Source organism: Aureococcus anophagefferens (assembly GCF_000186865.1).
Source record: "Aureococcus anophagefferens unplaced genomic scaffold AURANscaffold_69, whole genome shotgun sequence".
Lineage (NCBI taxonomy): Eukaryota > Pelagophyceae > Pelagomonadales > Pelagomonadaceae > Aureococcus > Aureococcus anophagefferens.
This window is the reverse complement of record NW_008705620.1, coordinates 24,081-51,944: the sequence shown is the minus strand read 5'-3', so window position 1 is coordinate 51,944 and position 27,864 is coordinate 24,081. Positions and strand designations below refer to the sequence as shown.

Here is a 27,864-nt window from a genome sequence, read left to right as displayed (position 1 = left end):
GTGCTGGCGCCGACGCTCGAGGAGGAGGAGCGCATGGGCGACCTCGAGAAGCGCGCGCGCCTCGGCGCGCGCGCGCCGGGCGCCGCCGCCGCCGCGCTCCTCGCCGCGCGCGCGTTCGCCGCGCCGGCGCGCGGCGGCCGCGACGCCCTGCAGGCCGCGGCGTTCGCGCTGCTCCGGCGCCTCCTGGGCGCCGCGGCGGCGGCGGCGCTCTTCGGCGACGCCTGGCGCGCCGCGCCGGCCGCGCCGGGTCTCGGGCCGGGCGCGTTCCGGCTCCTGCTCGACGGCGACGGCCGCGACTTTTCGCTCGCGGCCGCCAAGGCCGCCGCGGACGGCTTCGACCGCCTCGACGACGCGCAGCGCGAGGTCTTCTACGCCTTCGTCACCGACCGCGTCGCCGCCGACGGCGACGCCGCCGCGCCGCGGCCGCCGGCGCTCGACGCGGCCGCGTTCGCGATCCTCGCGCGCGGCCGCGGCGCCGTCGCGCGGCCCGTCGCGTCGCCGGCCAGGTCGCCGCGGCGGCGGTCGCGGACGACGGAGACCGTGGACCTCGCCGCGCGCTTCAAGGCCGACGCCGCGCCGGACGCGGCGACGCGCGCGGCCGCGGCCGTCGTCGTCGCCGCGCTCGCGCACGGCGCGCCCGCGGTCCAGAGGCCGCACCCGCTCGTCGTCGCGGCGGCCGTCGCGGCGGAGACCGGCGACCTGGCCGCTCTGTCCGCGGCGCTCGCGGGCGCCCACGCGCGCCTGCGCTGCGGCGACGAGCTCGCGGCCGCGGCCGTCGCCGCGGCCGTCGTCGCGGCCGCGCCGGCCGTCGCCGCGGCGGCGTCGCGCGGCGCGCCCTGGGACTCGCGCGACGACCTCGGCGGCTTCACGGACGACGACAGCGGCGACGACGACGAGACGGGCGACGACACGCCGGACGTGCCCTTTGTCGCCCTGGAGAGCGCCGGCGACGAGGGCTCCGGCGGGTCGACGCCGCCGCGGCCCGTCGCGCGGCGCGTCGCGACGCCCGCGGGCCGCGACGTCGCGCTGCTGCGGAAGCGGCGGCGGCGGGCCGCGGGGCCCGCCGTGGCCTACGCGCGCGGCGGCGGCGCCGCGCCCCTGCCCGCGTGCCGGGGCGACGGCTCCGGCGACGGCGCGGCGCAGGCCTACGTCGGCCTCCAGTTCGCGGAGCTCGTGGACGACGCCTGGGCCGCGGCGGCGCCCCCCGACCGCGGCGACTCCGAGGCCGCGGCGGCGGCGGCGGCGGCGCGCGTCCGCGCCGCGGACGCGGCCGCGGCCGTGTGCTTGGGGCTCGCGGGCTGCCTCGACGCGCGCGCCGCGGGCGCCGCGGACAACGCGCGGCGCCTGCGGCGCGTCCTCGCCCGCTGGCGCGACGCCTGCGACGCCGCGGACGCGGCGCAGAGCGCCGCGCGGCGGCGCCGGGGCCTCGCGGGCGCGCGCGAGCGGAGCGACGAGTCGGGCAAGGTCGCGCTGCTCTGCCTAAGGGAGGCCCACGGCGCGCTGCGGCGCGTCCGGGCCCACCTCGCGGCGGGCGACGGCGGCCGGCCCGCGCTCCTCGACGCCGCCGACGCCTTCTACGACGTGCTCGCGGACGGCGCGCGCGCCGTCGCGACGCGGCCGCGGCCCGTCGTGCCCCGCGCGACCGTCGACGCGCTCGGCGGCCTCGTCGTCGAGGGCGCGGCGCGGCGCGAGTCCCACGACTCCGCCGACGGCGACGGCGAGTTCGGCGCGCGGTGGCAGGTGCTCGGCGGGCCCGACGCGACGGCCGAGCGCCGCGCGCGGTGGCTCGATAGCGCGTGGTTCGCCGACGACTTGGAGGCCGCCGTCGCGGGGCCCGACGGCTCGGGCGACACGGCGGCCTGGCTCGACGCGGGCCGCCGCGCGGCGGCGAGCGACGCGGACCGCGCCGCCGAGCTCGCGCGCGCGCTCGAGGCCGCCGCGGCCGCCGCGGGGCCGCGGCGGCCCGCGGCGCCGGGCTCGCCCCAGGCGCTGCTCCGCGGCTTCAAGGGCCGCGCGGCGCCGGCGGCCTACGACGCCGACGTCGTCGCCGAGGCTTTGGGCGCGAGCCTCCTGGCCTGCGCGCGGGACCGCGCGCGCGCGGACCGCCGCGCGGCGCGGCGCCGCCGCCGCGAGGGCGAGCGCAGCTGCGACCGCGCGTGGCGCGCGGCCGCGCGCGCGCTCCGCTGCGAGTGGAGCCCCTTCTGCGGCGACGGCGCCGACGCGTCGCCCGCGCCGGGCCTCGGCGGCCGCTGGCGCGTCGCGGACCACACGGACCGCCTCGGCCGGCGGCCCCTCTTCGAGCGCGACCGCGACGCCTTCGACTTTGCGAGCACGGCGCACGCGGACCGCCGCGCCAAGCCCGCGGCCGACGACGGCGGGGCCGGGGCGGCGGCGGAGGAGGACGACGACGAGACCTCCGACGACGACGGCGCGAGCTCGTCGTCGAGCTCGCCGGCCGTCGTCGACGCGTGGCGCCTCGACGACGACGGCGTCGAGGTCAGCGACGAGCTCTTCCGCGAGGCCGGCGTCTGGGTCCGCGGCGACCGCGGCGCCCTCGAGGGGAGCGTCGTGGTGACGGCGTCGTCCGTGTCCTTCGCGCCGGCCGACGCGTCCGAGCGGCCGCGGACGTGGCGCCTCGCGACCCTCGAACGGGTCGCGCCGCGGCGCTACATGCTCGAGCCCGTGGCCCTCGAGCTCTACCGCTGCAACGCGACGTCCGTGTTTTTAGCGCTCCCCCGGCGCGGCGGCGGGTCCCCGGCGCGGAAGGGCGACGCGCCGCACCGGCGCCTCTGGAAGCTCCTGGCGAGCCTCGCCGCGCGGAAGCGGCTGCCGCTCCTCGGCGACGGGCCGACGTCGTTCTGCGGCCTGCGCCTCGAGGGCGAGCCCGCGCCCCTCGCCTACGGCGACTGCCGGGACGCGCTGAAGCGGTCCCAGCTCACGGAGGCCTGGCGCTGCCGGCGCATCTCGACGTTCGCGTACGTGTCGTCGCTGAACGAGGTCGCGGGGAGAACGTTCCAGGACCCCGCGCAGTGGCCCGTCTTCCCCTGGGTCCTCGCCGACTTCGACGCGTCCGAGGCGCCGGACCTCGACGCGCCGCCGGGGGCCGACGTCTGGCGCGACCTCGCCAAGCCCATGGGCGCGCTCGGCCCCGCGTCGCGCGGCGACGCGTTCGACGAGCGGTTTCGCACGTTCGAGGACCCGACGGGAATGGTGCCCAAGTTCATGTACGGCTCCCACTACTCGTCGGCGGGCATCGTCCTCCACTTCCTCGTGCGCTGCGAGCCCTTTGCTCGGCTCGCCGTGGAGCTCCAGGGCGGCAAGTTCGACGTGCCGGACCGCCTCTTCTTCTCGCTGGCGCACGCGTGGCGGTCGGCGACGCGGTCCATGACGGACGTCAAGGAGCTCGTGCCCGAGCTGTTCTACTGTCCGGAGATGCTCCTGAACCACAACTCCTTGCCCCTGGGCGCGCGGCAGGCCGCGCCCGGCGACGACGGCGACGCGGCCGCGCCGGGCTCGGCGGTCGACGACGTCGAGCTCCCCGCGTGGGCCGGGGGCTGCGCCGATGCCTTCGTGCGCACGCACCGCGACGCGCTGGAGTCGGAGGCCGTGTCGGAGACGCTCCCGGGCTGGATCGACCTCGTGTTCGGGGACGCGCAGCGGGGCCCCAAGGCCGCGACGCGGGGCAACGTCTTCTATCATCTGACCTACGAGGGCGCGATCGACGTCGACGGCATCGACGACGACGACGAGCGCGAGGCGACGCGGGACCAGATCAAGCACTTCGGGCAGACGCCGCCCCAGCTCCTCACGGCGCCGCACCCGCGGCGCAAGGCCGCGCGCGACGCCGCGCGGCCCTTGTTCGCCGACTGCCCGCGCGAGGGGCCCGCGCCGGACGGGTTGAGCGCGCGGTGCTACGCCTTCGTGGACGAGGCGCCGGCGCTGGCGGCGGCGGCCCACCCGGCCCGCGACCGCCGCGGCGGCGCCGCGGCGGCCGCCGACGGGCCCTTCGGCGAGGCGCCGGGCCGGCGGAAGGGTCTGGGCGGCGCCGTCGGCGACGCGGGCGCGCTCCTCGGCGCGCTCCAGCGGAACCTCTTCGGCGCCCGGCCCAAGAAGGGCAACGGCGACGCGCCGCGGTCGGGCCGGCGGCGCGGCGCGGCGCTCGCCGCGCGGCTCCTGCCCGCGTCCGCGGCCGCGGGCGACGGCGACGGCGGCGGCGCCGACGCGTCGGCCGCGGCGCCGCGGCTCGTCGCGGCCTTCGAGGACCGCACGGTCGAGGCCTGGCGCTGGAGCGAGCTCCCGGACGGCCGGGGCCTGCCCTTCTCCGCCAAGGGCGCGACGCGCGCGCGCCTCGCGCTCGCGCCGCGCGCGCCGGCGCGCGCGGGCGCGCTCGCGCTGCTCGGCGACGGCGCCGCGGCGACCGCGGGCTACGCGGACGGCCGCGTGCGGCTCCACGGCGACGGCGGCGAGCTGCTGGGGGCCGCGCGGGGCGGCCACGCCTTCGGGCGGGCCACGGTCGTCGCCGCGGACCCGCGGGCACCGGACGCGCGCGTCTTCGTCACGGGCGGCGACGACGGCTCCGTCTGCGTCTGGGTCGCGGAGCGCGAGGCGCTCTACCGGGGCCTCGCGGCGGCGGGCGACGGCGAGGACGACGCGCCGCCGCCGCGCGACGGCGACGAGTGCGCGCGGGCCGCCGCGCCCGCCGCGCCGGACCGCGCGGCCGCGCGGCGACGCGCGGACCTCGACCCGCGGCTCGCGCGGCGCGACGGCGACGACGCCGGCGCGCCGGCGCCGCCGGCGCTCCGCTGCTCCCACGCGCTCTTCGGCCACGCGAGGGCCGTCGCCGCCGTCGCCTACTCGGCGACGCTCGACGTCGCCGTGAGCGGCGACGAGTGCGGCGACGTCTACGTCCACGCCGCGCGGTCCGGCGCGTGCCTCCGGCGCTTGCCGGCGGCCGCGGGCGACGGCGCGGGGGCGCTGGTCTGTCTGGCGCTGCTGGACGTCGAGGTCGCCGTCGCCGCCGCCGCGGAGACCGCGCTCGCGCTCGTGGGCCTCAACGGCCGGCGGCGCGCGCGCGTCGCCGTCGACGGCAGGGCAGGAAAAGAGAGCGAAATTCCCAACTTCAAAGGCTCCGATCTCGGCCGTTTTCCACTCGTTTCGGCTGATTTTTGGACGAGCGATCATCTCTCGGAACGGTCTCGAAGCGTGGATGTTTTTTTTTGTAACGCGCGCGCGCGGAACACTCACGTTGAAGAGACGTTGAGTCACTCTTGTGCTGCCCAGGTCGACGGGCCCTACGCGGCGTTCGCGGTCAACGCGGCCTCGGTCCTCGCGTGCGCGCGCGCGGCGGGCGGCGTCGACGTGCGCCGGGCCCACGACCTCGCCCTCGTCCACGTCCTCGACGTCGGCGACCACGGGCCGAGTCTGGGGCTGGCCTTCTCGCCGGACGACCGCCACCTCCTCGTCGCGGCCGCCGACGGCGCGGTGCTCGTCTGCTCGGACCCGAAGAGCCGCCTCCTCCAGCTCGACGCCGCCCTCGCGGCGACCCACATCGGCCTCGACACGGGGCTCTTCGCTTTTTAATGCTTTCCTCACGAGAGCTTTTGTTCAACAACTGTGCAAGGTCACATAAGGGGCGAGTTCTGCGAATGGTGTTGACATCAACTCGCACTTTGTGATGGCCTCGACTTGAGCCATTACTGGTCTTTGCAGAAACGTTGTCCGCAACAAGTGAAGCTGAAGACGGAATCCCCGCAGCAAGTCGATAAATATTGCAGCAAGTCGATGGACGCGTCGATTATCGGGCAGCCCGTTCGGCATGATCTGGCCCACGATGGGCACAACGGAGAGTACTTCGCTATGGGAAGTCGGGGTCAGGGGTGTCGAAAAACCACTCCGCGCTGTCTCGGGGCTCGCATGGGCTAAGATCGGTCTTCCCACACGCTGCGCGACATGCTGCGCGACTCGCTGCTCCCTCTGCTGCGCGCGGTGCACCTGCTGCAAATGGCCAAAATTGTCGCTGCATCACTCGCTGCTTCGCAACCACTCACTGGATGAGACGCTGGATAAGTTAACTTCGTTTTTTGTTGCGGACAACGTTTCTGCAAAGACCAGTATCACCACCACTTGCAGCAATGCGACCCGGCGACTACGCCAATGCATTCGTGCTCGTCAACAGCGCAGCCTTCTTCGCCGCAGTGCTCGTGCGGAGAGATTTGTTCGCCACCTCCTTCGTCCGCGACGGCTTCTGCGTCACGGCGCCGAACACATGGAGGAGCTCGCACGCTCTTTGCTTCTACGTCGACACGCTCGGCGCCGCCGCGCTGTGCCTCCTGGCGCGGCGCTTCGCCGGGACGCGCTTCGTCGAGCCCGTCGCCAAGGCCGGGCCCGCGATCTTCGCCCACGGCGCGGCGCACCTGGGCCTCGCGCTCGGCGTCACGGGCGGCCGCGGCGGCGCGGAGGCCTCCGTCGCGGCGCGCGCGGCGACGCTGCCGCCGCTCTGGATCTTCTACTTCGCGTTGCTCCGGTCGGCGCCGCGCGTGCCCGAGGCGCACGCCGCGGCGCACGCCGCGCTGCACTCGGTCGTCCTCGGCTTCTGCGTGCCGCCCGTGTTCTCGTTCACGTACGTCCAGACGTCCCTGCTCTGGGTCGCCGCGGCCTACGACCTCGCGCGCGACGACAAGGACCGCTGCTACGACCTCTTCGCCGTGCTCGTCGCCGCGCCCGTGGGCGTCTTGTCCTGGTTCGAGGGTTTGGCGTGCGACGCGTTCTACAAGAGCTTGGGCGGCCACGTCTGGTACGACGGCGTCATCCCCGCGTCCATGCTCGCGTACCTCTGGCTCGCGTCCAAGGAGAAGCCGGCCTAATGTTACAGTTCAGGGGAGCGCGGCGCCGAACTTGGGGCCCTTCAGGCCGGGGATCACGTTCACCTTCCCGAGGCCGCGGCGGAGGAGCAGGTTCAGGGCCGCCTTGAGCGCGCTCGACCCCTCGTGCTTCAGCAGCGCCGCGTGGAGCGCGTCGAAGACGAGCGCCGGCGGCGGTTTCGCGAGGTCGACGCCGGGCTTCTCCAGGGTGCCCGCGCGGACCACGGTCTTCGCCGCGTCGGGCACGCCGAAGACGTTGCCGATCGCGCCCGCGCCGGACCGCTCGCCGACGTCCGTCGGGTGCGCGCCCCAGGTGCCGCCGTTGCACATGGCCGTGTAGCAGAAGACGGACCAGCAGTTGACGGCGACGGCGCCGTAGTTGAGGCCGTCGACGGCCGCGTCGACGAAGGCGGGCTCGAGGCTCGCCGGCGCGAGCAGCGTGCAGCTCAGCGAGCCGAGGACGGCGTCCGAGTTCGCGAAGGGCACGGCCTGGTCGCGGAGCCACGGGCCCGCCGCGGCGCCGCCCGGCAGGGCGCAGACGGCCAGCAGCGGGCCGAAGACTTCTTTCGATAACGCCGACCCGTCGAAGCCCGGGGCGCCCGCGACGCCGACGTCCAGCAAAGCGACGTCGTCGTTCCCGTCGCCGAGGCGCGCCCGGCCGTAGGCTTGCAACACGTCGTCGCGGCGGCCCGCGGCGCCGGGGTAGTAGGCCTTCCACGTCGGCTGCGCCGCGATCTGCGCCGCGACCTCGTCGAGGAACGCGTCCTTCTGCGGCCAGCCGTCGGCCAAAAGCACGACCTGCGGGCTCAGGCAGTTCGAGCCGCCGTTCGCCTTCTTGCCCGCGACGAGCGCGGACGCGGCGTTCGCCAGATCCTTGGCGGTCCACTCGCCCGGGGGCACGAGCCAGGGCGTCGCGCAGCCGAGCTCCGCGGAGATGGCGACGGCGGCCTTGCCCGCGGCGTCGAGCGTCTTTCGGACCGCGTCGCGCGTCGCCTCGGAGCCCGTGATGTGGACGTGGCCGACGCGCGGGTCGGCGACGAGCGCCGACGCCTCGACGACGCCGGCGTCCAACGTCTGCGCGACGACGTCGAGCTCCACGAGCGGGCCGAGGATCTTCGCGAACGGGTCCGCGAGCCACGGGCGCAGCGGGTGGTGCTTCACGAGCACGGTCTCGCCGTCGACCAAAGCGCGCTGGAGCGCGTCGAGCAGCGTGAGGAAGGACTGGTTCCCCGCGCCGAGCACGAGCGTCACCGTGCCCGGTGCGGCGCCGGTTTGGGCCGGCTTCTCCCCCCTTCGGACCTCCATCGTCGCGCCGGGGACGGCCGCGCCGACGGCGACGGCCTCGCCCTTGAGGAGCGCCGTGCGGCGCTCCGACTGACCGTCGCCGCCGTGCGCCTCGACGAACGACGCGACCATGTCCTTGACCGTAGACCCGAAGACGAAGCGCGTCTGCGACGCCGACGTGCGCCGCGCGTCGGCGCCGACGATGCCCTCGAGGTCCACCTGGGCCTCGAGCCACGCGCCGCCCCAGTCCTCCTCCCTCAGCGCGTCGAGGATCGCCTCGGCGACCGTGACGCGCTCCGCCATCGTCGTCGCGGCCCAGGAGTCGGACCGCGCCGCCAGCCGAGTCAGGCTCGCGGACGTGTCCTCGCACCCGACGCTGTAGATGCCCGTGTCCGGCGCCGAGATCGTCGCCGTGCGCAACGCGGTCGTGCGTTGCTGCAGTCGCGGCGCCCGCAAGGCGGCAGCAACGCCGAGAATACAGAGAGCACGCGCAGCCATTAGTGGGCGCGCGGTCATGGCCATGCTGAGCTGGCTGCGGCAGAAGCCAATGTTGGCGAAGGCATGTTTCCGCGAAGGAGCCTCGAAGGTGCTTTGGACCGTGCGTCGGACAAGTCTTACCCCTGCCAAAGTTCCCTGAAATCATGACGCATTGAAGGGAGGATGGAGCTGCTCGGGCTCTCGCGCGACTACTCGCCCGCCGATATCGGCCGCGGCGCCCTCGCGCTGTACCTGAGGCGCGGCTCGGCGTGAGGGCGACGAGGTCGTGCATCGAGACGTCCAGGCCGAGGCTCGTCGTGTACGCGACCGCGAGCAACAGGCCCAGGAGCGGCAGCTTCCGCGCACTCGCGCCGGGGCAGAGCGCGCGCGCTTCTCCACGCAGCGTGGCGCTCACTACGTCCCGGGCCACTTGCACAGCAACCGCATCCGCCTCGGCGCAATCGCCGACGCTCGAGTTCAAGCAGATGTAGCTGGGCCCCTGGTACACGGGGAGTCTCGATAGCAACCTGTTCATCGGGGCGATCGACGACGTCGGCGAGGGCGCCATGGACGTCGCGTCCATTACTAGTATCGCGGCCGTCGAGCTACGTGGACGCTGCGCTTACCGCGAATGAGGCAGGCCGTGATAGCGCCGGAGCTCGCTGCCACGTTGGCCCAACCACCCCTAAGCCTGCCTGCCGCGCGTAGGACTAACGTAGGAGGCGTCGTAGGACACCGTGGCTTCATGTTCGGCTGCACGATTAACTTCACAAATCCGCAAATCTGCCGCAAGCGGATCGGCTAAGCGGCCCAGCAGCGCTGCCACACAGCGAGTTTGAGAGGCCGACTGTTATTTGTCCAGCGTCCCCGCCACAATGGAGCGCAAGGCCGTCATCAAGAACGCGGACATGTCCGAGGACATGCAGCAGGACGCCGTCGACTGCGCGTCCCAGGCCCTGGAGAAGTACAACATCGAGAAGGACATCGCGGCGTACATCAAGAAGGAGTTCGACAAGAAGTACAACCCGACGTGGCACTGTATCGTCGGGCGGAACTTCGGCTCCTACGTGACGCACGAGACGAAACACTTCATCTATTTCTACCTCGGCCAGGTCGCCATCCTTCTTTTCAAGTCCGGCTAGGCGGGCGGCCGGCGCGCCGACAAGCCCCGACCTCCTCGGCGCACCCAGACCGAAGGAGAGCGCCCGCTCCGAGGGGCGGGGGGCACGCACGGGCCGCGGGCGTCGCCCGCGGCCCCCCGGTCCCCCCCGGCGACCCCCTCGCCGACGCCGCGAGACGCGGCGCGGGACGCTCTCGGCCCGGTGCCGAAACGCCGAAGCCGCCGACGAGCCGGGGCGCGAAGGCGCGCCACCACCACTGTACCGATAATTCTTTCCCCGAACACGCCGCGCGCCCGCTTCCGCCGGGGGGCACGGGGCGCCGACGGGGAGACGCCGCGCCGGCGCTCGCGCCGCGCCGCCGCCGCTTCCGCGGCCGCGGCGCCGCCGCGCGGTGTCTCCTCCGCCAGCGCCTCGGAGTCGCGCCCAGCGCGCGTACCCACCGGGCGCACGCCGGCCGGCGCGCGGGCCGCACGTCCCCTCGAGCTGCGTGCCGGGGCCGCACGTCCCCTCGAGCTGCGTGCCGCGCCTAGGCTACGCGAGCTACCGCGTGGCGGCGTCGGCGTCGAGCGCCGCGGCGCCCGCCTCGGGGCTGTCGTCGGGCCGCCCGGAGAGGGCGTCGCCGCACATCTCCGCGAGCTTCTGCTGGAGCGCCGCGAGGCGCGCTGCGGAGGGGCGCGCGGCGTCGGCGCGCGGTCGGTCGGTCGGCGCGGACGCACCGAAGAGGTCGCTGAGGGGCTCCCCGTACTCCTTTTTCGAGTAGAGGCAGACCTGCGCGGCGCGGCGCGGTCGCGCGGCGGCGGCGCGGCGGTCGCGGCCGCGGGCGCGGGCCGCGCGCGAAGTGCGACGCCTCGAGGAGCTCGCCGAGGACGAGCGTGCCGCCCTCGACGTCGAAGAGCTGCGGCGGGGCGCGGGCGTGTTCGGGCGCGGCGGCGGCGGGCGGCGGCGCGGGCGCCGCGCCATCGTCCGGAGGTCGCCGACTTGCGGGTATTTCGTCGGCACGAGCGCGACGTGCGCCCAGACGTGCGCGGCGATGGCGCTCACGATCTTGGGCTCGGCCTGGTCGAAGCCCGCCGACGCGAGGATGGCGCCCTTGCACGAGATGAGCATGGCGCCGCCGCCGCCGTCGGCGACGACCTCGCGCAGCATGACGTGCAGCTCCTTGCTCCGGATCATGCGGTTCTGGTCCATGCCCGCCATCGGCGGCGGCGCGCGGCGACGGGTCGCGCGGCGCGTCGACGAGCGCGAGACGACGAGCGCGACGAGCAGGGGCGCGCTCGAGGCGTCGGGCTTGAGATGCACTGTGGCAACTTTTGAAGTCGCGCAATTGCAAACGCGACGCCCGAACCCCCGCTCGCCCAACTTCGGCCTTTACCCGGCGCCGGCTCCTACGCGGGTCAGATGAAGGCGGTCGCCGGGTAGGCGGCGGCGTGCGGGACGAGGGCCTCGCCGAGCGCGTCGAGGAGGTCGAGGTGCGGCCGCGGCGGCGACGCGGGCGCGGTCTTCTGCGGCGCGGGCGGCGCGTCGACGTTGGCCGCGGCGCCGTCGGCGCCGCGCTTGCGCTTCGCCGCGGGCCGCTTGGCGCCCGCCGGCTTGGGCGCCGTGAGGCGCCGCGGCGCCGCGGCGCCGAGCGTCGGCCGCGCGTCCAAGGCCGCACTCGGCGCGCGGCGCGGGTCCGCGCGGCCGTGGGCCGCCGCGGCGTCGGCCAGCGCCGCGAGGCAGTGGCGCGCGTCGGCCGCCGCCGCGAGGCGCCGCGCGCGCGACGCCGCGTCCTCGCCGTCCGGCGGCGCCGCGGACGCCGCCGCGTCGAAGCGCGCGGCGAGCTCCGCCGCGCGCGGGATCACGAGGGACGCCACGGTCAACGGCCCCAGCGCCCGCAACCCCACCAACGCCCCGAAGTGCGTCGCCAGGGGCTTGGCGCCGTCCGCGAGCGCGTCCGCGTACGTCTTCGACACGCGCGGCCGCAGCGTCGCGTACGCGTCCCCGAACTCGGCGCAGACCGCCGCCGCCGTGCGCGCCGCGGCGACCCGTAAGTCCCAGTGGTCGCCGTCGCCCGGGTCGCCGTCGGCGAGGCCGAGCTTCTTCGCGACGACGCACGTCAAGGCGACCGGCACGAGGCGGTGGAGGTGGAGCTCGACGCGCGACCGCCGGTTCCGCGCGACGCAGCCGATGGCGTCGACGGCCCTTCGCAGGTGGCCCACGGGCCGCTTCTTCGCGCGGTTCGCCTCCTCCGCGAGGAACGCCGCGAGGTAAGGGACGACGGATGCCAAACCCGCGTCGCGCGCGAGCGACCGGAAGACCTCGCGCCGCTCCTGCACGTCCAGACGCCCCCGCACGGCGTCGACGACCTTGCGCAGGTAGAGCTCCTGCTCCCGCCCGAGCGCGCCGCCCGGCGCGGGCGCGCCCGGCGCGAGCCGCGCCCACGGCGGCGGGCCCTCGGCGGCGGCGCCGTCGCGTTCCCGCGCGTCCCGCCCGTCGACGCTCAGCCAGCGCAGGCCCAGGGACGGCTCCACGAGGGCGTTGGACAACGACCGCGCGGCCGCCGCGGCCTCGACGTCCCGCAACCTTAATTCCCGCGGCGGCAGGCTCGCGCCGCCGCCCGTCGTCGCGACGAGCTCGCGCCGCGGGTGGCCCAGGCAGCGCTCGTCGCCCAAAGCCTCGAGCGCCCCGTTGACGTCGTCGCCCGTGAGCCGCTCGCCGCGCCGGAACACGGTCCGCTTCGTCGCCTCGCCGAGCAGGTGCCGCAACCGCCGCTCCACGGCCGACCCGACGGCCGCGGCCGCCTCCGGGCTCAGCGCCACGGGCGGCGACGCCTCCCGCAGCTGCGGCGCCGCGCCGGCGCAGACCGCCTGCGCCCACGCCGCCACGCGCGCCTTCGCCTCGCGACGCGCGTCCTCGCTCATCGTTTCCGGTTTTACGCCGGCCGTTCACGGCGGCGCGGCGCCCGCCGTCGCGCGCCGGCGCCGCCGAGGAATGTGGACGATGTCTGTGTTGCACGCGGCGCCCGCGGAGCACGCCGCGCAGTGCGAGTGGTGCTCGGTGCTCGCGCGACAGCGACGGCGTCGTCGCAGCTCAAGGCCGAGCTCCGTACTCGCCGGCCGCCACTCGCGTCGTGCGCGCCTCGCCGCCACCACTCGCGTTGCACTCGCCGCCACCACCCGCGGCGTCGCAGTGCGCAAACGACCATGGCCGACGCGACCATGAACGACCTCTTCGGCGAGTCGTCCGACGACGAGGCGCCGGCGGCGCCGGCGGCGGCGCCGACGCCCGCGGCGCCCAAGGACACGAGCATGACGGAGCTCTTCGGGTCCGACGACGAGGCGCCCGCGCCGCCGGCGGCGCCCAAACCCACAACACCCAAGGACACGAGCATGACGGACCTCTTCGGCGCGAGCGACGACGACGACGACGCCGCGCCGGCGGCGGCGGCGGCCCCGGCCGGCGACCGGAACAAGCACCGCATGGAGGACCTCTTCGGCGACGACAGCGACGACGAGGCCCTGGGCAAGGACGAGGAGCTCGAGTTCGAGGAGACGCACTTCCGCGAGGAGCCCGCGGGTCCGCCGAAGAAGCGCGCGCTGCCCAAGGGCACGGAGCCCGCGGTGCTCGCGTTCCCGAACTGCGCGCGGCCGCCGGCGGCCGCCGAGGCGAACGTCGTCCGCGTGCCCAAGTTCCTCGCCTTCGAGCACAAGCCCTACGACGAGGACGCGCCCGACGACGAGGACCGCGAGGGCCAGACCGTGCTCCGCTGGCGCTGGAAGAAGGACGCGCTCACGGACGAGGTCCTCCGCGACGCCGACGGCCGGCCCGAGCGCGAGTCGAACGCGCGCCTCGTGCGCTGGAGCGACGGGTCCACGCAGATCGTCGTCGGCGGCGAGACCTTCGACGTCGTGTCGCGCGCGCTCAAGAGCGAGCGCCTCTGCCTCCAGGTGAACCCCAAGGAGGGCCCCATGTGCCTCGTGTCGCACGCGACGCTGTTGAACGAGATGCGGCTCCGGCCGCCGTCGCTGTCGTCCGACGCGCACAAGACCTTTACGCTGCGCACCAAAAAAGCCGTCGCCAAGCCCGCGCGCATCAAGGAGATCTACGTCGTCGAGGACCCGGAGCAGATGCAGCAGGAGCGCGCGAAGCAGCGCGAGGACGCGATCCGCCGCGAGTCGCGGCGCAGGGCGCGCGAGGACGCGCGGTCCAAGCGCGGCGGCGGCGGCGGCGCGCGCGCGGCCATGACGCGCGACTACCTCGAGGAGGGCCTCGAGTACGACGACGCCGGCGACATCGGCGCGCTCAAGGCGGGCACGAAGCAGGAGGTCTCCCGCAAGGCCATCTTCGGCGACGACGACGACGACGACGACGACGACGACGACGACGACGAGTTCGGCGCGGGGGCCGACGACGACGACGACGACGACGACGACGACGACCGCTGGGCCGCGCGCGCGCCCGCCAAGAAGGAGGCGCCCGCGTCGCCGCCGCCGGCGCCGCGCGCGCCCGTCGACTTCGACGACTCCGACGAGGAGATCGTCGTCCAGAAGTCCAAGAAGCGCCGCGTCGTCCAGGTCGACTCCGACGAGGACGACGAGTAGGGCGCCCGTCTAAGTTCGATCGCGCTAGTGCGCGCGCCAGAGGCAGGTCAGATTGGCCCAGGAGGTCCGGTGCTCCGCGGGGCTGATGGGCGGGAACCGGCGCGGCGGCGCGCGCGCGGCGTCGTCGATCGGCGAGCTTGCCCACTTCGTGCCGACGCCGCGCGGCGCCGCTGCACGCCCGCCGCGACGGCGGGGCCGAGCGCCGTCGATCCGTCCAAAAATTACGCGAATCCGTCGCGATCGCGAATCCGTCGCGATCGGGCCGAGCGGCGCGCTGTTTCGCGGGAGCGGGGCCGTGCGCACCACAAGTCGACGTTCCCGCTTCTCCCGCGCCGTCGCGATCACCGACCGGGCCGCCACGAAGCCCCGGTGCGTCCTCCGGCGCCGCGGGCCGCGGGACGACGGCAAAGCGCCGGCCCCGGAGCGACGCCTCGGGCCGCCGAGTGCTCTGCTTTTTGCACGACGACGCTCGTCGTGAGCCCGTGCAGGGACGGCGACGAAGCCCCGGCGGCGCGCGCGCGGCGTCGTCGATCGGCGTCGTCGTCCGCGGGCGCCGCACCGCCGCCGCCGCCGAGGGCGCCCGCGAGGAAGCGCGCGTTCCAGTCGCCGTCGCCGGAGGCCGCGAGCGTCCCGTCGCAGCCCGGCCGGAAGCCGGCGCGCGCGGCGGCGTCGGAGCGCGCGCGCGCGCCGGCGCCCCGCGCATTCGGCGCCGCGACGGCGCCGAGGTAGAGCGCGAGAATGGGGTGGCCCGGCGCGAAGGCCAGGACGCCGTCGTCGAAGCGGCAGCGCGACAGCCCCCGCCAGGGCCGGCCCGAGCGCGCGCAGCCGAGGATCGCCGCGTCGTTCTGGCGCGTGACGACGAGGAGCCAGAGGGTCGCCGGCGCGTCGAGCCGCGCGTCCATGGACGCGTACAGGCCGCCCTCCTCGTAGAGCAGCAGCGCGCGCCAGAGCCGCGTCCGCCGCGCGAACGTGGTCGCGGCCTCGAAGGCGGCGAGTAGTTTCTCGCCGCCCCGGGCTCGCACGAAGGCGCGCTGCGCGGCGGCGTCGTGGAAGCGGTAGTCGAAGAAGCCGCGCTCCGCGGCGTCGCGCCAGCAGCGAGACGCCGCCGCGACATCGCGATGCACCAGGCGCGATTCCGCGGATGACGAGCGGGATGCGCCGCGCCTCCGGCGGGCCGAAGGTCTGCTGCGCCGACAGGGCGACCGGCAGCTGGACCATCGTCTTCGGCGGGGAGCGCCGTCCGTGGTGGCGCGCGTCCTCGAAGCGGAACGGCTTGGGAATGAGCAGCCAGCCCAGAAGGTAGGCGGCCAGCGCGAGCGCGGCCACGCGCGTCAGCCTGGCCATGCGCCGCGTCCGCGCCGACGGGTCAAATCTTCCGGGTCATGCAGCAGTCGGCGGATGTGCCCATGCCATGCTCACGATGCCCACGGGGTAAATCTTCCCGGTCAGCGTTCTCGATGCGACCATGCTGCCCGTGAACACTCGAAAGTTCAACTATACTTCAACGTTCGACTATCGAGGTTTACGCACTAGTGTTACGGACGTAGACGCAGATGCGGTACGCGACGTCGTTGTCCGCTCGCGCGTCCTCCGACTCGAGTCGGTACTCGCGCGCGAGCGCGTCCGTGAAGCAGGCGTAGAGGACCGCGTCGGCGGGGTAGTCGCGGCCCACGATGGTGAGGTGGACGACGCGGGTCCGCGGATGCACGACGGTCTCCTCGAAGAGCCGCGCGCCGCCGATGATCACCGCAGTCTCGACGCCCGCGTCCTCGGCGAGCGCGAGGCCCTCGTCTAGCGACGTCGCGGACAACACCCCGGCCGGCAACGCGTAGGCCTCGTCGCTGGTCAGGACGATGTTCACGCGGCCGGCGAGCGGCCGGAACCGCTCCGGGATGCCCTCCCAGGTCCGGCGGCCCATGACGACGGCGTTCCGCTTCGACGGGTCCCGCGTCTCCGTCGTGGCGCGCTTGAAATAGCTCATGTCGCCGGGCAGGTGGACGCCCTGCGCGACCCAGGGCAGCGTGCCGTCCTGCCCGATGCCGCCCGACGGCGTCGTGGCGACGACGAGGCTCAGGCTCGGCGCCGCCTCGCCCGACGCCGCCCGAGCGCGCCTCGGCGCGGCCCGCGTCCGGACGACCGTTTCGTGCGTCAAGCGGTGGGGCACGTTGATTTTCTGCGTGTCGTGCGCCGCGCCCAGGCGCGCCCACGCGTACAGGGCGCCGCCGTGCACGCGCGTGTGCGCGAGCCGCGCGCAGCTATTGTTGTGGGGCTGCCCGAAGGCGTAGGCGCCCCACATGGATCGCGTCACGCGGGCCGACGGCGCGCGCGGCGTGTCGGCGCCCCTGGTCCTGTCGCGGGCCCAGGTCCTGCTGCTCAAGTGCCGGCGGCTCCCGGCGCCGGCGGCCCAGCCCTTCGCGTCCTACGGGGCAGCCCTCGTCTATCGAGCTTCGACGAGCTGCTCGATTATTGACCGCGGCAAGCCCTCGTCCCCTGACAGACGACCAACGCGTGCTGCCACTGCCCGCACAGTTGCCACGGGACGAGAGCGCCGCGCCGAAAGAATCAACATGTATTCCGCAAAAACATTGTCCGCGCATTGGATGCTTGCAGTGCAGCGTCATTGAACCTCGCCCCTTCTGATCAATCATCAGAGGCTGCCCCGATGGGTTCTGGCAACTCCGTCGAGCGACAGGCGTTCGTGGCCGAGTCCGAGGACTCGCCCCCGGACATCCGCGATGCCGCGGCGAAGCTCATGGCCGAGGTGCGCCGCGAGGATCGTCCGCCGCCGGCCTGGGAGGAGGTCCCGCGCGCCCGCGAGAGCTTTGCGACCTTCGGCTCGAGCCACGGCCGCGGGAGCTTCGACGACGTCGCGCGCTTCGACCACAAGGCCGCGGGCCGCGAAAGCTTCGAGGACGCGACGGGGCGGTGCAGCTTCTACGACGTGCGAAACCTCGCCGCCGCGGCGACGCCCGCGTGGCAGGGCGACGCGCGGCCGGAGCGCTCCGGCGCCGCGAAGGCGGCGGGCGTCGACGGCCGGGAGGCGCCGGCCCACGACGACATCACCGGGGAGACCTGGCACCGCGGCGAGACGTCGCCGTCCCACGACGACATCACCGGGGAGACCTGGCACCGCGGCGAGACGTCGCCGTCCCACGACGACATCACCGGGGAGACCTGGCACCGCGGCGAGACGTCGGCCCACTTCCTCGACTCGCGCCTCGTGCGCGGCTTCCTCGCGCCCGGCGCGGCGGACGAGCTCCTGGACGCGCTCCGGCGGGTCCCCGGGGCGCGCGCGCCGAAGCGCGCGTCGTCGCGCGTCGCCTACGAGGTGCGCACGGACGCCTACGGCGTCCCGCGCGCCGACGGCGCCCTCGCGCTCGACGCCTGGGGCGCGGACTACGAGGCCTGGGCGCGCGTCGAGCCCGCGCCGCCGGCGCTCGACGCGGCCCGCGCCGCCGTCCGCGCGCTCGCCGAGCGCGCGAGCTTCGCGCGCGAGGCCGCCGCGGGCACGCCCGCGCTGGCGAACTCGCTGGCCGTCAACTACTACCGCGGCGGCGCCGTCGGCATCCCCGCGCACCAGGACACGGTGTCGAGCCTCGTCGACGGCAGCGCGATCTACGTGCTGAGCCTCGGCGCGACGCGCGAGTTCCAGCTCGGCGGCGCCGACGCCGCGGGCCGGGCGCGCGTCGAGGCGCCCCTCCGGACCTGGCGGCCGCGCCACGGCGACCTCGTCGTCCTCGGCCCGGAGACGAACGCGCGCTGCTGCCACTGCGTGCCCCGCGCACCGGGGGACGGGCTCCGCGTCTCCATCGTCTTCCGCTCCGTGGACAAGTCCTTCCTGCGCAAAGCGCCGCCGCGGGTCGCGACCTACGCGAGCGGCGCGGCGCGCGTCGTCGCCGCGGAGGCCGTCGTCGGCGGCGCGCGGCGCCACCTGTCGGAGCTCATCAGCGCCCGCGAGGCCGCCAAGGCGCCCGCGGAGGCGCGGCCGGCGGACCTCGCCCAGTTCTACCGCGGCCGCGGGCCCATGGCCGCGCTCCTCGCCGTGTGAGCTCTTTTTTAGAAGAGAAGCGACAGGGGCCAGGGCCACGCGCGTTTCGGCCGCTTCGGCGCGCGGACCCTGGCCACGGTCGCCGCGACGGGCTCCCCGAAGGCCCAACCGGAAAAATTGGCCACGATGCGCAGGTCGCGGCGGCCGTTGGCCGCGGCGCAGACCGCGGCCACGCGGCCGAGGAGCGCGGCGACGTCCCAGCGCCGGAGGTCGAAGTGGCGGCCGCGGCCGCCGTAGTGGCCCACGGCGTTGTCGTGGACGATGAGGACGTCGTCGTCGAGCGCCGCCGCGCGGCCCGGCCGCAGGAAGCGCGCGTTGAACTCCGGCGGGAGCGCCGCGAGCGTCCAGTTCCGGTCGCCGCCCTCGAGGCAGCGCCGCTTGACGATGGCCCAGAGGGGCTCCTGGTCCGAGCCGACGCGGGCGACGGCCCGCAGGTCACCGTCGCGCTTCCCGAGGTGCGGCAGCCACATGTCGACGTAGGCGTCGACCCAGTCCCCGAAGAAGCGCCGCGCGCCGGACGTGTTCCGCGCGACGACGACGCCGGCCTGGAGCCCCGCGTCCGAGGCGAAGGCGAAGGTCGGGCAGGCCGTCGCCCCCGCGGGGACGTGGTCCCAGCACCAGGCCGCGTCGCCGAGCCCGTCGCCGGGCGTCCCCCGCGCCGCGGCGCACCTGTGCCGAATTCAACCACTGGTTTGGGTGGTCCTGACCAAACTTGAGAATTCTCTAGCTCGGTCAAATCGAAGTCGATTCGGCTGATGTTTGGACGAATCGATTGCTCTCGTCGAGTTCTCGAAGCACAGCCAAAGAGGTTGCGTCGAAACTGTCGCGTACGCTCACATTGAAGTCGAGTTGAAGGTTTGAATTCGGCACGGCGGCGCACGCCGCGAGCCGCCGGAGCCGGCCCGCGTGCCGCGCGGCCGTGCCCGCGTCGCTCGCGGCCAGGTCGTACTCGGCGATGCGCACGTCCGGCGCGTCGGCGCCACCGCTCAGCGCCGCGACGCGGCCCAGGAACTGCGTCGACGGGCAGAACGCGGCGTCGTCGTCCGCGAAGAGCGTGACCTCGAACGGCGCGCGCGCGTAGTCGTGGAGCCGCGACAGGCGGCTCAGCAGCCGCGTGCCCTTGTCGATGCCGTGGGACGCGTTGATGGCGCCGAGGCGCCCGAGGGCCGCGGCGATGGCCGGCCAGCGGCCGCCGAGGCCGCCGAACGGCGGCTTCGACGGTTCGAGCACGACGTCGAAGAGCCTGGGCGCGTCGAGTTCCGGGGTCCCGAGCGCGACCATGGCCGCGGCGACGGCGCGCGCCGGCGCCTCCGTGAAGAGGCACGTCCGGGGGCTCAGGGGCAGCCGCCGCAGCGTCATCGCCACCGCCTGGAGGTCGTAGAACTCGGCGAGCCGCAGGCCGTGGTCGCCGCGCGACGCGTCGTAGTGCACGTAGTTCCGCACGAAGCACACGCCGATCTCGTCGACCGTGAGGGCGTTGGCGGCCGCGGCGACGACGAGCCAGCGCGACATGGGCTGCAGCTCCTTAGGGCAGCCCCATCCGAATTTTTTTATTTGAACGCGCCAGAAGGAAGCAAACTTTAACTAGGAGACCGGCGCCGCGCCGCCACTTGCGCCGCCCCAGAGCGCGTCGAGGGCCCCGAGGAGGGCCGCGGCCGCGCGCGCGTTGACGGCGACGCGGACCTCGTCGTAGGCGCAGAACGCCTCGTCGAGGCGGTGGTCGTGCTCCTCGAGGAGGCGCGCGGCCGTCTCGCGCTTCTCGGCGTTGCGCGCGACGCGGTCGCCGTCGGCGGCGCCCTCGAGGGACGCGGTCTTGCCGTCGTAGTGGCCGACCTCGACGGCGAGCGAGACGCGCTGCTCGAGGCCCGCGTCGAGCGCCGCCGCCCGGTCCGACGAGAGGAGGTCGCCGAGGCCCGCGCCGTCGAGCGCGTCCGCGGCGGCGCGCGCGCGCGCCGCGAGGCCGAGGGCGCGGGCCGCGGGCTTGGCCGGCCACGCGGCCGCGGGGCCCGGCCCGAGCCCGAAGTTCTCCTTGTGGTCCTCCGCCTTCGCGAGGGCCGCCGCGACGGCCGCGACGCCGCCGGCGGCCGCGCCCAGCGCGTCGGCGAGGCGGCGCAGGGCCCGCTGGGCGTCGCCGACGCGCTCGACGACGCGCGGCGCCGCGTCCTTGAGCGCGGCCCAGGTCTCGACGCACGTCTCCAGCCGCGGCGTCACGCGGACGCCGTCGCCGCGCGCGCCCAAGTCCCGGTGCTTCGCGGCGACCTTCAGCCGCGTGAGCTCGCGGCGCAGGCCCTTGGTCGTGCGCTTCACGCGCTCCGCGAGCGACGCGCGGCCCGGGCCTCCGTCGTCGTCGTCGTCGTCGCGCGCGTCGTCGTCGCCGTCGTCGTCGTCGCCGCCGCCCGCGGCCGCGGCGGCCAGGGCCTCGCGCAGGGCCGCGGCGATGCGTTCGACGGCGGCGTCGAGGGGCGCCGCGGCGTCGACGACGGCGCCCGCGCGCGCGCGCGCGGCGCCGAGCGCCGCCGCGAGCGCCTGCTCCGCGGCGTCGAGGCCCTCGACGGCCCGGAGGTGCTTCTCCCGGCGCCGCTGCTTCTTGTCCGCCGGCGCCGCGCCGTCGAGCTCCATGATGCGGCCGTCGTAGTAGCGCTTCTCGGCGCAGGCCTCGCGGTAGGCCTTCTCGGCCCTGCGCACGGCGGGCTCCGACGCGTTGAACGTCCGGCACGTCGCGCCGACGCCGTCGAGGGGCTCCGGCGGCTGGCGCCGCACGGCGCCGGCGCAGGCGCTCGCGCACCGCCGGAGCCGCAATACGGCCGCGCCGAGGTCGTCGGTCGGCGCCGCGCCCGGCCGCGCGAGGTCGTCAGTGAGCGCGAGGAGCCGGAGGAGCCCCGCGGCGTCGACGAAGGCCTCGGACGCCGCGGCGACCTCGGCCCAGGCCGCGTGGCAGCCCTTGTCCACGGCGACGGACGACACGACGGCGGCGTCGTAGGTCGCCAGCGCCGTGGCCACCTTTTCGTCGACGGGGCCGGGCTCCCGCACGATGTTGCCCGCGGCGAGCATGCCCTTCGGATGCTTCGCGACCTCGCGGAATTTCTCCCGCAGGTGGCCGAACATGTTTTGCGGCTGGGACACGTCGCGAGGCCAGAGATGGCGGTGGTTTATGCGGCTGGGATGCGCCTCTCCCCACGAAGCTTGATCCGGCCGAAGGACTGGCCCAGGTCGTGAGGCTGCCCCGGCCCGCACCTGCGCAGGCGGGCAGGCGAAAGTGCAGCATCTACCCACAAACCACAACATCAACAAAATCTACCCGATAACGAGCGCGCTATCGACGAGCTGTTGGTGGGCCCGGTGGGGGTCGCCGGCGCCCGTCGGCCATGGTCGACGTGCCGGCGCAGCTGCAGGAGCTGGAGGACGTCGCGGCGTTGTCCTTCCAGCGGGACCCGACGAAGATCGTGCGCACGGAGTTCCCGAAGATCGCGAACCGGGCGCTGGTGAAGCGCGAGTCCCACGACGCGTCCGTGAAGAAGTTCACGGCGGAGCTGAATTTGATCAGCGACGAGATCGAGGCCATGGTGCTCCAGGCGTCCTTCAGCCTCAAGGCCCAGCTCGAGAAGGCCGACGGCGACGTCGGCGCCATCTTCGCGGAGATGAACCGCGACGAGCTGCTGGTGACCAAGGAGGCCGCGTACCTCGGCGAGTCCTGGGACGGCATCGACGGCTTCCTCCAGGCGCGCCACGCGTCGATCCGCGCCTTCGGGGCGACGCTGGAGCAGCTCGAGCGGGACCGCGCGGACCGCGCGGGCCGCGAGCTCCGGACGCTCGTCGACCGGCTGCTGAAGATCGCGTACAAGTCGCCGGGGGAGATCGAGCGTTTGGTCGAGGCCGAGGCCTTCGAGCTGAACACGGTGATCATCGCGAACCGGCGGAGCCACGCGGAGCTCCTGGCCATGCTCGAGCGGAAGGACGTCGGCGTCGGCCTCGTCGCCATCGAGTCGTGGCGGCGGCGCCAGGAGGCCTGGCGGCGCCTGCGCCACGACCGCGCCGTCGCCGAGTTCCAGGCCGAGCTCGACGGGGCGACCTTCACGAACCCGCCGGAGCGCGGGGACCTGTTCGAGCGCATCAAGGCGCGCCAGGTCGACGTCGACGCGCGCCGGTCCGCGATCCTGGACGGCGTCAAGGCCATGAAGTGCCCGACGCTCGAGTCCGGCGAGGTCACGGCGTCCAAGGCCCTCTTCAAGGAGATCTACGAGGCCGAGGACGAGGCCATCGCGCGCCACGAGGCCGAGCTCGAGACGCTGCGCGAGGCGAAGCGCGTCGAGGCCGAGGCGCGGCGCGAGGCGCTGAGGGCGGAGCTCCACCGCTACGGCGCTCTGGAGGACGAGCCGGACCTCGAGAGCCACGCGCGGGCCATCGAGGCCGTGACCCACGACGCGAACCTGGAGGCGCTGTTCCGCTCCGCGGGCGGGCTGAAGCTCGAGCTCCGGGAGCTCGTCGCGGAGCTCCGGCACCCGGACCTCATCTACGAGCGCGCGCTCGGCGAGGCCCAGCGGCGCCTCGAGGTGCTGCTCTGCGGGAGCGGCCTCCAGGCCGTGCTCGAGAAGCAGGGCAAGAGCCAGCAGCAGAAGTCGATCCAAGACACGCTCGAGCGGCTCCGCAAGGCCGCGCGCGCGGAGGTCGTGCCGCTGCTGCCGCTCCTGGAGCAGCAGCTCACGGAGCTGGTGGCCGTCGCCGGGCTCGACGAGCTGCTCGTGGAGCAGCTCCGCCAGGGCGCCGAGGACCTGCGGACGATCACGAAGGACCTCGACTACCGGTCGGGCACGCGCGGCTCGAAGGCGTCCGGCGCCACGGGCCGCTCCAAGGGCAGCAACAAGAGCGGCAAGTCGCCGTCGCGGAGCGGCGCGTCGACGGCGCGGAGCGGCGCGAGCCGCGGCGGGCTGAGCTCCGCGGGCACGGGCGCGGGCGGCCTCGACGGCCCGGAGGTGAACATGCTCGAGGTGCGGTCCATCCAGAAGCGCGTCGCCATGCACGTCCACGCCTGCGAGCTCGACCCGTCCTTCCTCGAGGACCTGCGGGAGACGCTCGGCGCGCTCCGGAAGAAGCGGACGTGCAACGAGAAGATCGACGAGGTCGTCTCCGCGGAGTGCGAGGCCATCATCGCTTTACGCGTCGAGGAGCAGAAGGCGTTGGCCCACCACATCGTCGTCTACCTCGAGCACCAGGCGTCCGACGTCTACGAGACGGCCTGCCGCGTCTGCGACTTCTACGTCAAGGTCGCCAAGGCCATCGAGGAGAACCACCAGAAGGAGCACGACATGGACGAGTCCATGCTCGACGAGCTCTTCGACTTGAAGGAGGCGCTGCGCGAGAAGGACGCGGACCTCGAGGCGCGCGTCTCGGCGTCGAGCGACCGCCTCCGCCACGCCGCGGACGACGGCGAGCTCGAGGCCGCGTTCGCGTCCGTGCTCGACCTCCTGAACCAGATCGAGGACAAGTACCGCGCGTACCACGGCGAGGCGACGGCCAAGTCGCTGACGCACCCGACGCACGCGCGCGCGGAGCAGGACCGCTTCGAGGGCATGCTCTGCGCCATGCTCGGGCTCGCCGCGCGGAGCGACCGCGCGTCCGTCGCGCGCCGCGCGTCCGCCAAGGCCCAGGCCAAGGGCCGCCGGGGCGACGTCTACGCCGTGTCCGAGGGCCGGTCCTACGACGTCAAGCTGCCCCTCCCGAAGCTCGTCGACGAGCTGCTCACCGCGGGCAAGGAGAAGGACGCGGCCGACGACGCGCCCGCGGCGGTCGCGGAGCCCGCGGCGGGCGACGAGGCCGCGGGCGACGGCGACGCCGGCGGCCTCTGGGCACCGGGCTTCGCGCCCATGCCCGAGGAGGAGCTCGCGCTCCTCGAGGGGAAGAAGCGCGAGGCCTACCTCGACGCGCGCGACGCCGCGTTCCGCGTTTTGTCGCCCGAGCAGGTCGAGGACCTGCCCGCGGACGAGCGCGAGGCCTACGAGGCGCTGGCCCCGGTCATCGACGCCCGGAGGACGGAGCGCGCCGCGGAGAAGAAGGCCCTGGCGGAGCGGCGCGCGCGCGAGCGCGCGGAGATGACGGAGGCGCCCGTGGACCGCGAGGGCGCGCGGTGCGTCGTCCAGGTCGAGCTGCCCGCGGCGCGCCTCGTGGCCATGATCGCGGATTTGAGGGATTCCGTCGTCGGCGACATGGAGGCGCGCGCCGTCGAGCGCGCGCGGAAGATCGACGGGTTGGCCCAGCACCGGTTGCAGGAGTACACGGAGGAGCTCGAGGAGCGCCTGCGGACGCACTGGCCCCGGAAGGGCCGGTCCGAGGTGTCCTTCCGCCAGCCCCGCGAGGGCGAGCTCATCATGCACCGCCAGCGCAAGGAGCGGCACATGCGCATCATCCAGCAGCGGGACCGCCTCCAGACCGCGGACTGCCTCGCCGCGCTCGCGGACGCCGAGGCCAAGGTCGCGGCGTTCTCGACGAGTTTGGCGGCGTTGGAGGCGAGCCTGGGGTCCATGGGGTCGCTGGCGGGGCTCCAGGGCGTCGAGTCCAAGTGCAAGAAGCTCGCGTCGACCTTCGGCGTCGAGTGCGCCAAGGAGCTCCAGGCGCTCGAGCACTACACGGTCACGGAGCCCCACAAGCTCGTCCAGCTCAACGAGGTCATGCTCAAGGCGACGCGGCTCTTCTCCGACGGCGGCGACTACAGCGAGAAGGAGGCCGAGGAGCTCACGGAGAAGCTCGACAGCCTGCGGGCGGGCATCGAGCAGAGCGTCGCGGCGCGCGCCGAGAAGCTCGCGGCGCTGCAGGACCTCCAGCGCGAGGCGCTCACGGGCCTCGTTGGCTTCCAGCGCGAGGCCGAGGCCTGCCTCCAGGAGCTCTCGCTGCGCGAGGGCCTGGGCATGAAGTACGGCGCGCCGCGGCGCAACGCGCAGGAGAAGTTAAGGACGGAGCAGACGCGCGACGAGGCCGACGCCGCGCACCTCGACGCGCTCCTCGAGGCCCTCGAGCGCGCGTGCCGCGACGTCCGCGACGCGTCCCAGGGCGCGCCGGAGGCCGCGGACCCGGACGCGCCGCCCGCGCCGCCCCTGAGCCGCGTCATTTTGGATATTTTGGACGCGATCCGCAAGCACGCGTACCACCGCGCGACGTACCTCAACTTTTTGCCGAAGCCGGAGTCGATCGACGCGGAGCTCCCGGACCACGGCGCGGGCGACGACGAGGGCGAGGCGCCGCACGGGCCCGAGCACGCGGAGCTCCTGGGAGGCCGCGACGCGCGCGAGGGCACGATCGCGGCCGTCGTCCGCGACGTCGAGGCGCGGTGCCGCGAGGAGACGCACGAGCTCTACGTCCGCGAGGGCAAGGAGGACCGGCTCGGCCCGTCCGGCGTCCCCGACTCGCTCCAGGCCTGGCTCTCCGAGAGCGAGAAGAAGGTGTTGGGCGAGGGCGGCTACCGCGAGAAGGCCGCGCGCCGGCTCCGGGTCCAGGTCCAGCGCCTCGAGCGCCTCGTCGCGAAAGCGCCCGTGCCCCCGGACCCGGACGTGCTCGGCGCGCCCGCGGCCGTCGTCGCGGACGCGGCGGCGCGGACCAGGCGCGAGGCCGTCGCGCGCCGCGAGGACACGGAGGCGGCCTTCCAGCGCAAGCTCCGGCTCTGGGTCGACGCGCGCGACGCGCACCGCGGCGCTCTGCGGCCCCAGCTCGGCCGGCCCGACGCCGCCGAGGACCTGCGGCGCCTCTGCGCGGACGAGTCCGCGCGGCGCGACGAGGTGCTCGCGGCCATCGACGCCGTGCAGACGCGCGTCGTCGACGAGCAGTCGGCCATGGCGCGCGTCTTCGTGCGGCGCCTCTTCGCGTGCTGCCGGCGCACGATGGCCATCCTCGACAACCTGATCATGGTCGACGACCTGGGCTGGCTCCCGGGCGACGAGTTCCTGGAGAAGAAGCGCAAGTCGCTGAAGCGGCTCAAGAAGGCGCACCGCCTCTCGCAGCTGAGCGACGACGTCCAGCCCGAGGTGTTGGACGAGACGGGCCTCAAGTTCGGCGACGGCCGCGGCCGCGCGTTCGCGCGGCGCGACTGGCCGGGCCTCGACGTGTCGGCCATGGCCGCCGTCGTGCCCGCGCCGCCGCCCGACGACGCGCCCGCGGCGAGCCCCCGGTCCGACGCGTCCAAGTCGCCGCGCGGCAAGAAGGCGTCGCCGCGCGGCTCCGACGCGGGCTCGCCCCGGTCCCAGGCGTCGGGCGACGGCGACAAGCCCCTCGAGGACACGTGGGCCGCGCTCACGGAGGCCATGTCGCACACGCAGACCGCCGCCGTCACGACGGCGCACCGCGTCTTCGTCAAGGCCCGGGACCACTCCTTCGCGGACTACCTCGACTACTACAAGTCCAACATGGCCAACGTCCTCCAGCACTACGGCGCCATCAAGGGCGAGGAGATCGGCTGGCAGGGCAAGTGGGAGAAGCTCGTCAAGGGGCTCGTCGTCGAGTCGGACTGATCGCGCGTAAGGGTCTTTTCTCGGTGGGCATCGTTGTGGCTTAGCTATGTCCTTAGTTTCGAGATGAGTGGAACGACGCTGCCGACGTGCGGTCGCCGACCCGGGACTCGTCGTTGAAGGCGCCTGCGTCGCCAAGAAGAAAACGCCCTGCTTGTGAGAGAGTTGCCGATGAGTTTTCTGATGCGAAGCAAGGACAATGCAGCATTGTCAATGCTCAATCTTAGAATGCTCAAAAAAAAAAAAGTAGAATGCTCAAAAAAAAAAAAGTCAACTTCGACGACGACGAGTCGTTAGGCACGTCCGACGACGAGGAGCCGCTGTTCTGCGACCAAAACTTCGAGGACGTGGAGCTCGAGGTCGTCGTCGCGGGCCCGGCGTTCGTCGGCCGCCGAGGGTTTCGGATTCGGACGTCCGTCGCGGGCGACCTCCAGGAGTGCGAGCTCGTCGGCCTCAAGTCCGTGCTCTTCGTGCAGACCATGTGGTCGCAAACGCTCCTCGCGTCGCTCGGCGAGACGGTCTCGCAGCACGGCGCGAGCTTCGCGGAGTGCGTCCTCGAGACCGACGACCTCGGCGTGTCCCGCGTCCGCGCGGTCGCCAAGAAGCAGGCGACGCGCGCCCCGCTGACGAAGCTCGAGCTCGCGGCCCTGGTGTACGACCTCAAGGAGGCCATCGCCGAGTTCAAGCCCACGCCGCTGCCCGCGGCGTCGCTCGAGGAGACGCTCGGCCTCGCCTCGCGGTGACGCCGAACCCGGTGTCGCCGGAGGAAATGAACCGCGTCCCCTGAAGCCGCGGGAGTCCGTCGATGTGCATAGCCCGCCCCCCCCGTGAATCGTGTGTAAATCATATATGTTTGTTGTTGCGCGTGCCGCGCCGTCGCGTGCGGTCCCGCGAGAGGCCGACGCGCCGACGTCGCGCCGCGCCGCGCGAGCGAGTTGAGACGGCTCGTGCGGTCGTTGACTCCGGTAGGATGGCGAGGCAATTGACTGGCTCTGGTGGCGACGC

At 74.3% G+C, this 27,864-nt stretch overlaps 7 protein-coding genes across 7 annotated transcripts; 4 read left to right on the top strand and 3 right to left on the bottom strand.

The window, feature by feature from the left end:
* Positions 1-2,628: 2,628 nt before the first annotated feature.
* On the top strand, positions 2,629-3,828 carry AURANDRAFT_34271 (hypothetical protein; the record flags this gene model as incomplete). The annotated part of the gene is made up of 2 exons (XM_009043788.1): positions 2,629-2,750; positions 2,808-3,828. Coding segments are annotated over 2 exons (1,143 nt in total), but the record flags the coding sequence as incomplete, so codon positions are not given.
* A 3,025-nt stretch (positions 3,829-6,853) lies between these two features.
* On the bottom strand, positions 6,854-8,669 carry AURANDRAFT_60367 (hypothetical protein; the record flags this gene model as incomplete). The annotated part of the gene is made up of 1 exon (XM_009043779.1): positions 6,854-8,669. One exon carries the CDS (start codon positions 8,640-8,642, stop codon positions 6,873-6,875), a length of 1,770 nt encoding a protein of 589 aa, XP_009042027.1.
* Positions 8,670-9,496: 827 nt separating this feature from the next.
* On the top strand, positions 9,497-9,763 carry AURANDRAFT_34279 (dynein light chain protein 1; the record flags this gene model as incomplete). The annotated part of the gene is made up of 1 exon (XM_009043789.1): positions 9,497-9,763. The coding sequence occupies one exon, from the start codon at positions 9,497-9,499 to the stop codon at positions 9,761-9,763; it is 267 nt and encodes an 88-aa protein (XP_009042037.1).
* Positions 9,764-15,970: 6,207 nt separating this feature from the next.
* AURANDRAFT_7393 (hypothetical protein) lies at positions 15,971-16,390 on the bottom strand (the record flags this gene model as incomplete). The annotated part of the gene is made up of 1 exon (XM_009043778.1): positions 15,971-16,390. A coding segment is annotated over one exon (420 nt), but the record flags the coding sequence as incomplete, so codon positions are not given.
* Positions 16,391-16,984: 594 nt separating this feature from the next.
* AURANDRAFT_68154 (hypothetical protein) lies at positions 16,985-18,370 on the top strand (the record flags this gene model as incomplete). The annotated part of the gene is made up of 1 exon (XM_009043790.1): positions 16,985-18,370. The coding sequence occupies one exon, from the start codon at positions 16,985-16,987 to the stop codon at positions 18,368-18,370; it is 1,386 nt and encodes a 461-aa protein (XP_009042038.1).
* A 986-nt stretch (positions 18,371-19,356) lies between these two features.
* Positions 19,357-21,475, bottom strand: AURANDRAFT_68153 (hypothetical protein; the record flags this gene model as incomplete). The annotated part of the gene is given in 3 exon segments (XM_009043777.1): positions 19,357-19,381; positions 19,401-19,885; positions 19,964-21,475. The coding sequence occupies 3 exon segments, from the start codon at positions 21,473-21,475 to the stop codon at positions 19,357-19,359; spliced, it is 2,022 nt and encodes a 673-aa protein (XP_009042025.1).
* AURANDRAFT_72773 (hypothetical protein) lies at positions 21,446-27,716 on the top strand (the record flags this gene model as incomplete). The annotated part of the gene is made up of 2 exons (XM_009043791.1): positions 21,446-26,852; positions 27,110-27,716. 2 exons carry the CDS (start codon positions 21,736-21,738, stop codon positions 27,600-27,602), a joined length of 5,610 nt encoding a protein of 1,869 aa, XP_009042039.1.
* Between the last annotated feature and the right edge of the window lie 148 nt (positions 27,717-27,864).